Source organism: Hibiscus syriacus, unplaced genomic scaffold (assembly GCF_006381635.1).
Source record: "Hibiscus syriacus cultivar Baekdansim isolate YM2019G1 unplaced genomic scaffold, ASM638163v2 tig00110600_pilon, whole genome shotgun sequence".
NCBI lineage: Eukaryota > Viridiplantae > Streptophyta > Magnoliopsida > Malvales > Malvaceae > Hibiscus > Hibiscus syriacus.
The window spans coordinates 526,829-541,965 of NW_024062797.1; the positions used below are offsets into that span (position 1 = coordinate 526,829).

Below are 15,137 nucleotides of genomic sequence, written 5' to 3' on the forward strand. Positions count from 1 at the left end.
GCAGTTATTCAACTGCAACTTCGATCTGATGAATTTACTTGATTTGATAATAGCACAAAACATGACTAAATTAATAAAATTTTAAACATTGATGATTAAATTTATTGAATTATTTGAATTAAGATTAGAATAGTAAAATTTATAAAATTTGAGGACTAACAATGTTATTATTAGACCAGACCACATTGAACGTTTATTTCAATTTTTATTAGAATGACATGTTTGTAACATTATCTTAATAGAGTGAATAAATTGTAATTTAAAAAAAAGAAAATGATCAAATTAAAAAGATTAAATTATGTATTTAGTATATAAATTATCAATTTTGGTCCGTTTTGGTGCCTACACTTTTAGTTTTTTAAAACCATACCTTAAAGTTTAATTTTTGTTTCATTTTAATACCCCATTCAAAATTTATCTTTAAGTTTGAAAAAGATTAAAAATTAGATATTAAAACATATCAAAACTTATAGTTTAAGTACTAAATGCATAATTTACCCAATAAATAATAATGATAAGGCTAATAAACATGACAAGAATAGTCTATATTCAATTCAAAAATCGGTAATAAAGCGGTCGTTGATCGGTGATGTTATTGATAAAGTAAAGGAGGAGTCGTGAGAGAGAGAAGAAGCTCGAGAGAAAGATTAGTAAGAAGTTCTTTTCTACCCGTCATAAGGGTTTTTATACTAACATTTAGTACAAGTATCAAGTGCAGAGTCATGATGACTATTCGTCATAGTAGGTCAAAATGCTCCGTAGTTATAATCAGTTATTAATGAATTTAGCTCATGTATATAATTTGAGATCATCATATATAACATCGCAAACTCATAACTAACCGGAGGATATAAAACTCTATAGATTTTAACTATATACATTTTCAAGTTTTGCTAACGAGGGCGATTCGGACACTCTTTCAAGGTTAATTAACTTACCATTTATATTAACAACATTGAATTAAACGGTCATAAAGTAGCTTAAAAGACTACCCTTGCACCACTTGTTAGCTAAAATCAGTACATAAATTCTGGGTATCCCAAACTTTCCAGCAAAAATAAACTGAAAACAACTCAAGGGCAGGCGTAAGATCACTTCATTGGACGGGTTCAATGTAAGGGCTATCATCGTTGGTAATTTCACGTTAGGAAGACAAGTATTTCTAGATGAGTTTATAAAAGATTCCTGAGTGACGAGATCTTTACTTGCGGATCCCATCGCTGTCCGACCGGCTCGATCTGTGTTCATGTTGACATGTACCGCACATATATCAAGGATCATATCTTTCTCTGGAGAATCCCAGTGATGATAAAGTTCTTCGTCTCCTTTTCGGCGATGATGGGTTTTGAGGGGTTTGTCATTGTCATCAAACTGACATCATTCAATGTCTTAGTGACCAAAATTTAATAAAACGACAACTTTTTATAATTTTGGTGAAAAATATACAAATATAAAAGGTAAATGATCATTTTGATAATTTACCTTCTTATTTTTTTTGCAAAAAATGAAAACATCAAATATCATTAAATAAAAAAAATAAAGCATTGATTCTTTTATTAAATCGCCATCATTATTGGAGGAGAATCAATTGAATTACTCCAAATATATTACATTAGCATGCTTTGATATTATTTTAAGCATACATGATGTATCCTTTATGATGTGGTAACTTCAGCTCAAACCTCCTCTGTAGTTGGTGGTGTCGGTGCCGATGCCGGTGCCGGTGTTGGAGATGAAGATTAAGATGATGATGATGATGATGCAGAAAGAAGATCTTCGATATCATTTGAAATATCGCTGAACATAATTGCACATCATAAGTTATTATACATAAGTTACATATAATAACTAAGAGAATAAAAATAAGACTAAATTGCTTAAGATCCTCAAGCTATTGGCTCAATTTTATTTTAACTATCAAACCAAATATTTTGTCAATTAGGTCACTAAATTTTTGATTTGGTTTCAACCAAACCACTGACGTTAACTGTTAATCATCGTGAACTATCACATAGCATCGTAATAGTCAGCGTTCAATTCGATAATCAAAGGACCATAATGTTTTTTCTCAGTTTAAAGACCAAATAAATTCATGTGCCACGTTAATTTGTTACACACCTGATGTCTCCATTATGAAGTGCTTCTACTTTTGATGGTGTCAATGTCTTTTTATGAAGTGACTCTAGAGTTGCTGGTGTCAATATCGATGTCAACGTCGGAGCCAATGCTGGCGGTGATGAAGAAATAAGGTTCTCAACCTGATTTTGAATACCGCTGGACATAGTTGCACATCACAAGTTATTATACATAAGTTACATATAAAACTAAGAAAATAGAAATACTAATAAATTACTGAAGATCATTAAATTATTGGTTTGATTCTATTTTAACCACATGACCAGAAATTTTACTAATTAAATCACAAAATTTTTAATTTAGTTCAATCAAGCCATCAAAATTAAATGTTAACCACCATGAATTATCACGTAGCATCGTAATGGTCAATGCTTGATTCTATTCTAATATTTTTTTCAGTTTAAGGGTTATATTTTTATAAAAATTTAAGAGCCTCAAATATCATTAAAAAATAATAGTAATTCTCTTGTCAAATCCTCATCGTTATTAGATGAGAACCAATTGAATTACTCTAAATATATTACATTAACATGCTTTGATATAGGGGCGGATGCACTAAGCCCCCTAGGGGTCAAGTGCATCCCCATTCTTTAAAAAAAAAGTGAAATTTAGTATAAAATGTTAAATAAAAATGGAAAAAATAAAAAGTTTTGCACACCCATTATTTTAAAGAAAAGAAAATTAAAATTTTGGACCTCTGTCTATAAATTTTTGGATCCGCCACTACTTTGATAGTTTTTTGCATACCTGATATCTCCTTTATGAAGTGACTCTACAGTTGACGGTGTCAGTTTCGAAGTCAATGTCGGGGCCAATGCTGGTGCCAAAGATGGTGATGAAGATAAAAGGTTATCAAACCTATTCTGAATGCCGCTGAACATAGTTGAACATGACAAATTATCATACATAAGTTACATATAAAACCAAGAAAATAAAAATAAGAGTAAATTACTTAAGACCATTAAGACAAAGAGTTTTACGAATTAGGTCACTAAACTTTTAATTTAGTTTGAATCAAGTTATCGGCATTAATTGTTAATCACCGTGAACTACCACATAGCATCATAATGATCTATATCTAGTTCTATTGACCAAAGGTCCAAAATATTTTTTTCTCAATTTAAAAGTCACATTCAGTGCAAAATAATTGTATTTCTTTTATCATCTCCGTCGATATTGGAAGATAACCAATTGAATTACTCTAAATATATATATTATATTAACATGCTTTGATAATTTGTTGTATATCTTATGTCTCCTTTATGAAGTGACTCTGCAGTTGTCGGTGTCAATGTCGATGTTAATGTCGGAGTCAATGTAGGTTTCAAAGATGGTGACGACAAAAAAATGTTGTTAACCTTATTTTGAATACCACTGAAATAGTTGCAAATCACAAGTTATCATACATAAATTACATATAAAACCAAGAAAATAAAAGTAAGAGTAAACTACTGAAGATCATTAAACTATTGATTCGATTCTATTTTAACCACAATACTGAAAATTTTACCAATTAAGTCATCAAACGTTTAATTTGGTTTCAATGAAGTCATCTACATTAATTATTAACCATCATGAACTACCACGTAGTATCATAACGGTCAATGTTTGGTTTCATTGGTCAAATGGACAATTTTTTTTTCAATTTAAAAGCCGCATTAAATACAAAATAAAGTTAGAAGCCACGTTAGTCTTTTTTTAAAAAAAAACAAAAATTGAAAGTATTAAATATCACTAAACCAAAAATAATTATAATTTCCCTACCAAATTCCTATCGTTATTAGAGGAGAACCAATTGAATTACTTCAAATATATTACACTAATGTGCTTTAATAATTTGTTGCATACCTGATGTCTCCTTTATGAAGTGACTCTACGGTTGTCGGTGTTAGTGTCGGAGCCAATATCGGTGCCAAAGATGATGACGAAGACAAAGGGTTGTCAAGCCTATTTTGAATACCGCTGAACGTAGTTGCACATCACAAATCATCATACGTAAGTTGCATATAAAAGCAAGAAAATAAAAATAAGAGTAAACTACTTAAGATTATTAAAGTATTTGTTCGATTCTATTTTAACCACAATATCAAAATATTTGTCAATTAGATCATTAAACTTTTAATTTTAGTTTCAATGAAGTCATCGGTGTTAATTGTTGACCATTATGAATTATCATGTAGCATCATACCAGAATTGTCCGTCCAGCTCAGTTGGTAGAGCACAAGGCTCTTAACCTTGGGGTCGTGAGATCGAGTCCCATGGGGGCCAATTCATAATTTGGAGGTCTCCACGGAAACTGCTCTCAATCTGGCATTGGGGGCACAACCTACTATCCTACCTCCCCTTATCCCATTACATATGGGAATAAGGGTCAGTTAATTTTTTTTAGCATCATACCAGTCAACACCTGGTTCTATTGGTACAAGAGTTGGAATAAATTTTTTCTCAGTTTGAAGGTCATATTAAATGCAAAATAAATTTAGTGGCCACATTAATTTTCGTTTGACAAAAACATGCTTTGATAACTTGTTGCATACCTGGTGTCTCCTTTATGAAGTGACTCTGCAGTTGTTGGTGCCAATGTCGATGCCAATGTCGGTGCAAATGTCGATGCCAATGTCGGTGCCAATGTCGATGCCAAAGATGACGAAGAAGAAATAAGGTTATCAAACCTATTCTGATCAACGCTGAAGACATATAGTTGTACATCACAAGTTATCATACATAAGTTACATATAAAACCAAGAAAACAAAAATAAGAGTGAACTACTTGAGATCATTAAACTATTAGTTCGATTCTATTTTAACCATAATATCAAAACTTTTGTCAATTAGGTCATTAAACTTTTAACTTGATTTTAATGAAGCCATCGACGTTAACTGCTAACCTCAACATCATAACAATCAACGTCTGATTCCATTGATCAAAGGGCCAGAAACCACATTGAGTGCAAAATAAATTCAACGACCACATTAATTTTTTTTGAGAAATTGGAGAGCCTCAAACATTATTAAGTAAAAAAAATGATTCTCTTGTTCAAATCCCTACCATTATTGGACGAGAACCAAATTGAATTACTCCAAATATATTTCATGAACATGCTTTGATATTTTGTTGCATACCTATTGAATCCTTTATGAAGTGATTCTGCAGTTTTTGGTGTCGGAGCCGATATCAATGTTGGAGCCAGTTTCGGTGCCGGCGTCAACGTCGGTACCAAAGATGGTGATGAAGAAAAAAGGTTCTCAAACCTATTCTGAATACCGCTGAACATAGTTGCACATCTCAAGTTATCATACATAAGTTACATGTAAAACCGAGAAAATAAAATAAGAGTAAACCAATTAAGAACATTAGTATAATAACATATTTAATGCTATTTAGACATTATGTCAATTTATTCATAATTTTAATAAAATTAATTTTTTAATAAGATGATAACACATGGGGTATATGGCCGTGCTTATCCCTGATCAAAGCTCAACATTTGATTTATGGTTGAAGTAAAACCCACATTGATATAATTAGGAATGGCAGAACGACCCGAATCCGACGGAGAAACCCGAAACCCGGCTAAGTTCGGGTCGGGTCGGTTTGTATAATATCGGGTCGGGTATCGGGGTAAAATTCGGGGATTTTTTTGAGTTCGGGGTAAGGTATTCCCGCCCTCCCCGATTATATATATATATATATATATATATAATATTTTATAATTTTTATATTAATTATATATAATATTTTATATTTTTATATTAATTATATATATAATATATATAATATTTATATTTTTTATATTAATTATATAATAAAAACCCTAAACCCTAAACATTTAAACCTAAACCCTAGCTTTTATAATTATTAAAGTGAAATTTGGTTGATTTTTTGATAAATTTCTCAATGTAGGGAGCTACCAAAGAAAGTGACAAAAGTAGCACGACAATTTTGGATGACTTTATTTGACTTAATATTACGTATGCATCTTCGTTGTATGATTTGAATATCGGAACAAGTTTGTATTTAATTATGTATGTGTTTTATTTTGGAGTTTAGACAATTATTTAGAACTGGGTTTGAATTTGTGATTGTATTTTGAATTGTAAATCATGTAGACTAATTTTTCAATTTTTTTTTGATCGCTTTTTCTATTTTTTATGAAAACTACGGTTGCTTGGTTTTTTCTCAGGATCGGGTCGGGTTCGGGTTCTCGGGATCGGGTCGGGGACGGGACAAAAAAAATTTCCGACGGGGCACCCTGATAAAAAACCCGATGGAGAACGGGGCGGGGACGGGGATTTATTTCGGGGATGGGGATAGAGACGGGGACGGGGAGCAAAAGCCGCCCCAAACCTACCTCGTTACCATTCCTAGATATAATATATAAATAGTGCGGAGCAAGTGTGTTATAGTACAAATGTACTTAAATGACATGTCAGCAATTCGATTAATAGCTAATGGTTGATGCCTTGATTAAAACCAAATTAAAGATTTACTAACCTACTTGACAAAATTTTTAGTTGAATAATCAAAATAAAATCGATTCAATAGTTTAGTGACATCGAGTGTAGGTTACCCTAAAAACAAATGCATATATAACTATTTTTTTTAGTTTCCATGATTCTTTTTCTTCACCTGAATGTTGAGGTCCAACCACCCCATGACGAGGATTTTCCCTTCGTGAAGTCCATAGCTGGTCCGGAAACATCCGAACCCGGCACGAAAGCCGCTTCGAAGTCTTTCATTAGGGCGGGCGAAATCGATTTATCGTCGATAAAGGATTGAACTGAAAACATCATGAACATTGAGATCAAAGCAATGACCAAAATATTCTTTGCCATTTTTTCTCTGTTTCTTTGTAATCAAAAGAAAAGAGAAAGTAAATGGGTTTTTTTTTTATTATTATTATTGAATATAAATTTATTCAATGAAATGTGATGGATGAATCAAGTTGAAAACATCACAATTTATAGTCTTTTTGGAGGAGACATATGCGGCGAGTCCATAGGCAAAGGGACTATTTCATTGTTTTTTCTATTGGTTGGGTTTTACACCTAGTTTAGGCTGTTGTTAATAGTTTGGATTGGTCAGATTTTCTTAGATCAAAAAGTACGAGCGGATGAATCGGTATCGATTTTTATTTGAAATTAAAAGATGTTATTTGATTTCGATCGTCTTGATATTTGATGATATTTCATCTGTCTCAAATTATAGGTGAAATAACAATTATGTCTTTACTTATGACATGTTTTTTCTATATCCGCCGGCACTTTCTTTTATTGATATTCCTTGGTTTGGACTATCGCATTGGATTTAGATACGTTGTTTTCATTGACACTTTGTTTTGTGATTGTCGGTACTCTATTAATAGTTTAATCTTTGGTTGTGGTTCGTTTGATGGTGTAGTCAGGTTTTTTTGTATCTATCTTTTGTTCAATATTTTTAGATGAGGTTTTAATTTTTTTTATGGTCTTTATATGATTTCAAGTACCTAGTTTCTTGTGTTAATGATTATAAGGACATGTGTAATTATATCTTTATTTTAATTTTAGGTAATATCTCTTTTTTAATAAATTAATAGCTTCTATATTTATTAAAAAACAACATATAAAATTAAATTAAATTAAATTAAAGCTTATCAAAATTCAATATTTTGACGATCTCTATTTCCCTGAGTATGCTTATTCCAATAAAATATGTTCGAAAGTTGCAATTCTTCCTATTGTAACCATCTGAGTTGATATTCGATTTTGATTTATGATTGTTAGTGATCTATCAATAGTTTAATATTTGGTTGTGGTTCATTTGACGATGTAATCATATATGTTAGTATCAATCTTTTATATGAGTTTTTGATTTTATTTTTGTATGTTCATTATATGATTTTAAGTGGCTACTTTTTAATATTAATAATTATAGGGATATGTATAACCATATGTTTATTGTATTGTTAGAGATTGTCTATTTTTTAATAAATTAAGTAGCTTCTATTTATATTAAAAAAAGCCATCATATGTCTGACCCTAGCGATTTGCTTTCTTTTCTCTATGCCCTTGTCTCTTTTTTCTTTCATTAGCATGCGACGACACTAGTCTTGGTACTGGTAGTCATCACTAATATTTTCTTTTTATTTCACATATTTGTCTTTTTCTTTTAGAATAACCATGTCTTTATGACACGAATTCATCTATTTTCATAGTACGCTTTTTCTCTGCTTTCATAGCACGCTATGACTGATCAAGATGACGCTCATTTGTTATCTCGTTGATCTTTCCTGCTTTGAACTCTTGAATTGGATTTGGATACGTAACCTGCGATCGCATATAATTATGTCGTGATGCTTGGATCTGATTTGTGTTATGTCGATGGTCTTTCAGTAGTTTAAATACCTTATTGTGGTTTGTTTGTTTTAACATTTAGATCTGTTCGTATCTACCCGTTGTTCGAGTTTTTCTAGATGAGATTTTCATATTTTCCTTATATGGTCCTAATATGATATTAAGTGACTAGTTTCTTAATGATTTTAAAAGAATATCTCAATTATATATCTAATTTACGATTTTTATCATAAATTTTATTGTAATTTTGGATTTTTCTTATTTATTAATAAAATTAGATGCTTTTATTAAAAAAACATATAAAAATTAAATTAAAATTCATCAAATTTCAATATTTTGAGCATCTCTATCTACCCGAGTATGCTTATTCCAATAAATATTTTGTTACTTCAGGTGGTAAACAACTTGATATCGCTTAAATAAAGTTTCAAGTTTGAGTCCTTCTATATGCATAAAATCAATACTGGGAGATTCACCCACCAAAGTCATGTTTTTGACACGGGTCGATCCGGATTAGTCAAGGTGAAGCCTTGGAATCAGGAGGGCAACAAAAAAAATATTTTTCTTTATTTAACAAGTCATTTTGTAATTTTAAAAGATTTATAAGTTGCACGAACCATAAGACTCAATGATAAATAAATTATTATTATTCCTTAAGGTTCTGAATTGAATTTAAACACTACATATATAGTACATATATAGAGAAATATATGATAAATGAATTATTGTTATTACTTAAAGTTCCGAACCGAATTTAAACACCACATATATAGAGAGATATGAGCATACAACGTCAAATAAATTCTCGTTTCATATAATACGATAACTTTTGACATATATTAATTGAAAAAATAAAAATTAATAACAGTGATTTTCCAATCAAGTCTCCATCATTATAGGACGAGAAATCAATTGAATTACTCCAAATATATTACATTAACATATTTTGATAATATATGTTAGAACAATGAAAAAAAAGAAATTATTATTTATGAATGTTGATTTATTCAGTGAAATGTGATGGATGATATGAGGTTTCATTCATGCTAATTTATAGCATTTTGGAGGAGAAATATGCGGCGAGTCCATCGGTAGGTCACGCTTTGTTTGAGCGGTTGTAGACAATTTCTTATTTTTAAATTTCCAAATAGATTGTTTAATGTGCTCTAACAATTTATTTGTTTAAAATTATTTTTCTATAAATTATTAATTTTTAAAGATGACAGATGGATACAGTTTCGTGGATTTCATATCGTACCCATTCAATTGGGACGATGATGAATATAAGTTTGATGGGTAATGGGCGGGTGTGGATGTAAAATGTCATACCCTAGTGGGTAGTGGGTAAATGATGAGTTTAAGACTTTACCCGCTATGCATCCTCCCGCCTACTAATTACCCACCATATAAATTTTAAACCATTATGAATTTAGGTATGATTTTTGAGACTATTCTATAAATCTTAAGATTTTATAGGACATGACTTGCAATTTAACCAAATGTTAGGATAAAAACTCAATTAATCCTTGATTTATTTTATTATACTTCTATTTGTTTTATATTTTGTTGATTAAGCAATCTGTGAGATTGCTGCTAGGCTGGTATTGACGATTATAGACAGGTACAAGATGGATGGTGGGTATCAAGTTGGGTAGTGGGTATCAAGTTGGGTAGTGGGTGTGAGGGTGGATTTGAGAATATACTCGCGTGGGTGATTTGGATTTAAAAATTTTACTCGTTGTAAGTGATGGGTAGGTATTGGATATGAAAACATTAAGCGAGTATAAGGATCAGGAAAGAGATATACGTACCCGTCCCACCAATTTGTCATCCCTGTTAATTTGGAATGCTGACAGTTGATAAACATAGTGACGAAAATAAGATAGAGACGAAAATGATAAATTGAGTCTATTACATAGACAAAAGTAACCCTTAATAATTGTGTTTATCCTAAAATTTTATTTGTATTTACTCCATACAAAAAAATGTATTATTAAGATATATATATCCTAAAAAAAATATTTCTAGATTCATCGTTACTGAGACATAAAATTACACTGGTTCAGATATAAGATATTTCTGGATCCATTACTCTAGCTTCTGGTTTCAACCATCAATTACATGAAAAATAAATTATATACTATTATTTTAAAGTATTTCTTACTTAAACATAATTTTTTAGATTAAAAAAATAAAATTATCAGTTGAATCCGATGAACATAAACCAATAATCATATGATGATAGAATGCTTTTTACTCTTAGTTTCATTGATGATGAGCTTATGTCATTTTTTAACTATTTAATAAAAGAAATTATGTATTTAAATATGTTCGAATATGATGACTTTCAACATATCTTAATTGAAAAATAAAATAAAAACAAAAAATAATAATGATTCTCCAGTTAAATCCCCACTATTGTTGGAGGACGACCACTTGGATTATTCCAAATACATTACATCAATGTGCACTGGTATTCTGTTGCATGATATATCCTTTCTGAAGCGACAGTTCCGGCTCAAACCTTTGTTTTCGGTTTCGTTGCCGGTGCCGGAGCAGAGGCCGATCCCGAAGAAGAAGACGACGACGAAGAAAACAGGTTCCCGACACTGCTCTCAATACCACTGAACGTGGATGAACATCACGAGTTATATCATTCATAAGTCACACACAAAACCAAGAAAATGATAACAAAAATGCATATATAATTATTATTATCTTCACCTGATCTTGTCTTTGGTCCAATCGATCCATGACGAGGATTTCTCCTTTGAATCGGCTGCCGGCCCTGCAGCATCCGCTACCGGCGCAGCAGCATCCACTACCGGTCCTGCAGCAACCTTCAAAGGCCCGGAAACTTTTTCGACATCTGCTATCGATGCATGTGAAACGGTCACGATACCGGAGGCGGACTGAACCGAAAGAATCATGAGCATTGAGATCAAAAGAAGGACCAAAGCGATTTTTGTCATCTTTTTTTGTTTGTTTGTTTGTTTAATATGAGCTTATTCAGTGAAATGTGATCGATGATTAGTGGTTGAAATCATGGTAATTTATAGCGTTTTGGAGGAGGCACACGCGGCGAGTCTGTAGGCAGGTGACTAGGACACTGTTGTAAAACAATTTGCTTGGTGAGCTTATGTTGGATCAAATTGGGAAACAAATGAAATTCAAGGGACCAAATCTTCCACAAGCAAAAATCTAAAGCCAAGTCCGACATATTCATACGGTCATCTTTGGGATACGTGCATGTTTTAACATACGAGATTGATAGATCCACTGAAATTTTAGAGAGAAAAAAGGGTCGGATTTAAATTTATCAATTTATCAGTTAGTGATAATAGATATAATTGCTCTAGTGATCATCTAGGTAGGCATAGGAGAGTTCACCTTCAAAGAAGACAAGCAAAACACTGGGTCATTGATAGTATAAAGTGGAATAAAAAAAAAAAGTATGCCACGTGTCAATAAAATAACCGCATAATTTCCATTTTCACGGTCGGTAAATCGGTTATAACGGAACCGACCGTCGAGCCAACCAAAGCCGCATCTGAAAAATTTTAATTTGCTTTAAAAGCAGTTCAAAAACCTTGGAGCGAGCTAAGGTATTGTTTTTAGGGGGGAAATTCTGAAAGTGTTGCCTGGTGCAGGAGAATGTGCATGTACATCTCGAAAAATCTGCTGATAAGTGGGGAAAGAATACTGAAGGTGCTGAGTGGCACGAAAAATGGTGGGAACATTATGGTGCATCCGGAAAATCTGAGAAATGGGCTGACAAGTGTTGCAGCATTGACCCAAACACACCCCTTGAGGCTGGCCATGCTCATGTCTGGCATGAAAGGTAAACTTCATATCTAGTTTTGATATAATTTTGCATCTTTATCCCGAATTTGTTTATGGTTGCAGTCTTGAACTGGTCGTAAATTTCTTACAAAAGAACATCCTTGTTGATCCCTGTAGAAATTTAACACTATCAAGCTCTCCTAGGGAAGTTGCTCTCAACCTAGTGTTGGAGACAGCCTACTATCTTACCCCCCCTTACCCCATTCCATTTGAAAACAAAGGACAACCATTTAAGCTCTCAAAACATCTTGAAAGTTGAAACGCTTAAATCTGTGTCTTGTGTCATCCAAAGTTTGTTAGAGATTTTATTGAACGATTTGTATGGCATTGCTTGGGTCCTCTGGAGGATGGAGATGTGATATTCATCCAGTTTGAGTTTATATGTTTGATCTCAAGTTTTTGCAACTTTGGCAGTTGGGGTGAACAATATGATGGATATGGAGGTAGTGTAAAATACACCGACAAATGGGCGGAGCGTTGCGAAGGCGATGGTTGGGCGAAATGGGGCGACAAGTGGGATGAGCATTTCGACCCCAACGGGCATGGTGGCAAGGGAAGGATGGCGATCAATGGAATCGCACGTGGGGCGAGCAACACAACGGCTCGGGATGGATTCACAAGTACGGGAGCAGCAGCAGCGGGGAGCATTGGGACACACATGTGGAGCAAGAGACTTGGTATGAGAGGTTCCCACACTATGGTTTCTATCACTGCTTTGACAACTCCGTGCAGCTGCGGGAGGTTAAGAAGCCGTCCGAGGTGGCTGAACAGGTCGAGGAACGGTCTGAACGGTAAATGTTCCGTTAGCTTATTTATTTATTAATTAGTTTATTAAATATACATTATGCATACGAGGGTAAAATTTATTAATTAGTCATAGTTCCTTATGGAGAAACTACTGTTTCGATGAAAAAAGATGAACGTTGCTGAGTTTAGGGCTGAGCAACGAAACCGAGAAAATCGAAAAATCGACACGAACCGAGTAAAACGGTTCGGTTCGGTTTGGCTTTAAACGGTTTGGTTTAAAGGTTTCATTTTTTTGATTCGGTTCGGTTCGGATTTTCCATATGGAACCCATTTGTTCCATATTGAACCGAATAGGCAATTTTTGTAAAAAAAATTATAGTTTCAATTGATTTTTTTATTGAAAAACCGATAAACCGAACCGAAAAACCCGAACCGTTAAAAAAATCGAACCGAACCGAAAAAACCGGTTTTGGTTTTTTCGGTTTTTTAACTATTCGGTTTCGGTTTAAATATCGAAAATCCCTTATTTCGGTTCGATTCAATTTTTTGTAAAAAACTGAACCGAACCGAATACACCCCTAACTGAGTTTGTATATAGAAAACAGCTTTCAGTTGAACATGGAGTTGCTTCATAAATAAATTATTTACCTACGATTATAAAAATAATTAATGAAAATTTAATGTAGTTTCTAAAGTTAAAAATTTATTCAACATAGTTTTTTTATCAACAGAAACTATAGTTAATTACTATATTACTTACGTCACAATTTATGATAATCTATGCTCTAAACCCCTTATCTTATAGTTATACATGAAATTTCCGATGATTATAAGATAGTATGTATTCAGAATTTTTGTTATTAATTAGCAATGTATACATATCCTATAAATGTAACTACTTAAATTCAAATTTTTTGAAAAGATAATATTTTTTTTATCATTGAAATCATTTAATATAGAGATGAGGCATGGGATCCGAACATGATAGGTTTGGACCTGATTTGACCTATTGGATTGGAACTTTAAAAAAGAAAATTCAGGTTTGGGTCAGGTCTTTTAGAGATAATGTTCGGGTCAGGTTCAAATTCAGATTTAAGGTGAAAAATATCTGACCTTGTCAAGAAGAAATGTAATTTTACCTTATATTTTTAAAGATAATTGTATTTCAATTAAATCTCTATGTTTATAGAATAAAAATAATGTTTTTTTTATAAATATATTATTTTAGGTCGGGTTAGGTCATATTTTATCTTAAAATGTCAGGTCGGGTTCGAGTCATACGGATTATGTATAATTTTTAGGTCAGATTTTGGATCAAATAGAAGGCACACAATATTTGGGTCGGATTAAATTGATCGAAAACACAACTCAACTCGACTATACCCATCCTAATCTTATAGATCACTTAAAAAGATGAAAGTCGGTTCATATATGCACACACACACTGAAAGCAGGTTTTTGAAGGTTTAATGAATCTGATCTGCCGACCAAGCATGAGCCTATCTCTCTATCTCAACATTTTAATTATTTGTAATTGTAAATTTAGTGTCGACAGGACTCGTTTGCAAAGCATACACTGTTCTATTAACATTTGATAGATACCAAGAGATATAGTTATATTCTTTAAAAAAATTATAAAATTTAAATATTTTTATTGATAATTTAATTTTTATATTTTCCAAAATTTTATAATTTTAAATATTTTTTTAAAAAACATGCATTTATCTACTTCCATCATTTCCTATGTACATTCAGTGGCTAAACCAACCACAATTTTCAAACTTGCCATTATTCAAAAATGTCTATAACTCACTTGTTGGTTTAAGTGATAAATAATTTGATATCGTTTAAATAATATCTCATGTTCGAGTTTTTATGTATATAAAAAAATTCCGTTAAAAAATTTATTCACTAAAATTTAGTGTGCGGCCCGAAACGGTCTAGATTAATTAAGACGAAACGAACGACAACAAAAAAAAAATGTCTAAAACTCTGCTGCGCTACCCAATACCAATAATAACAACGCGTTGACAGCTTTGCACATCTATATTTTTATAATCCTTCCTTTATTTATTTAT

The 15,137-nt window shown here is 32.2% G+C and overlaps 2 protein-coding genes across 2 annotated transcripts; both read right to left on the reverse strand.

The window, feature by feature from the left end:
- Nucleotides 1-1,528: 1,528 nt before the first annotated feature.
- On the reverse strand, nt 1,529-6,972 carry LOC120134907 (uncharacterized serine-rich protein C215.13-like). Its single transcript, XM_039151279.1, has 7 exons — nt 6,767-6,972; nt 5,260-5,403; nt 4,674-4,823; nt 3,985-4,098; nt 2,884-3,009; nt 2,119-2,274; nt 1,529-1,797 (listed from the first exon to the last, which is right to left on the reverse strand). The coding sequence occupies exons 1-7, from the start codon at nt 6,970-6,972 to the stop codon at nt 1,740-1,742; spliced, it is 954 nt and encodes a 317-aa protein (XP_039007210.1). The 3' UTR covers nt 1,529-1,739.
- Nucleotides 6,973-10,805: 3,833 nt separating this feature from the next.
- On the reverse strand, nt 10,806-11,482 carry LOC120134948. The gene is made up of 2 exons (XM_039151318.1): nt 11,194-11,482; nt 10,806-11,093 (listed from the first exon to the last, which is right to left on the reverse strand). The coding sequence occupies exons 1-2, from the start codon at nt 11,439-11,441 to the stop codon at nt 10,988-10,990; spliced, it is 354 nt and encodes a 117-aa protein (XP_039007249.1). The 5' UTR covers nt 11,442-11,482; the 3' UTR covers nt 10,806-10,987.
- Between the last annotated feature and the right edge of the window lie 3,655 nt (nt 11,483-15,137).

Bases quoted from the DNA above. Each gene is read 5' to 3' on its own strand.
- LOC120134907 (XM_039151279.1), bottom strand. From the start codon at position 6,972: ATGGCAAAGAATATTTTGGTCATTGCTTTGATCTCAATGTTCATGATG. The intron at 5,404-6,766 runs GTGAAGAAAAAG...AACTATGTTCAG, and splicing joins GGTTGGACCTCAACATTCAG to CGGTATTCAGAATAGGTTTG. The intron at 2,275-2,883 runs GTATGCAAAAAA...AACTATGTCCAG, and splicing joins CTTCATAAAGGAGATATCAG to CGGTATTCAAAATCAGGTTG.
- LOC120134948 (XM_039151318.1), bottom strand. From the start codon at position 11,441: ATGACAAAAATCGCTTTGGTCCTTCTTTTGATCTCAATGCTCATGATT. The intron at 11,094-11,193 runs GTGAAGATAATA...ATCCACGTTCAG, and splicing joins TGGACCAAAGACAAGATCAG to TGGTATTGAGAGCAGTGTCG.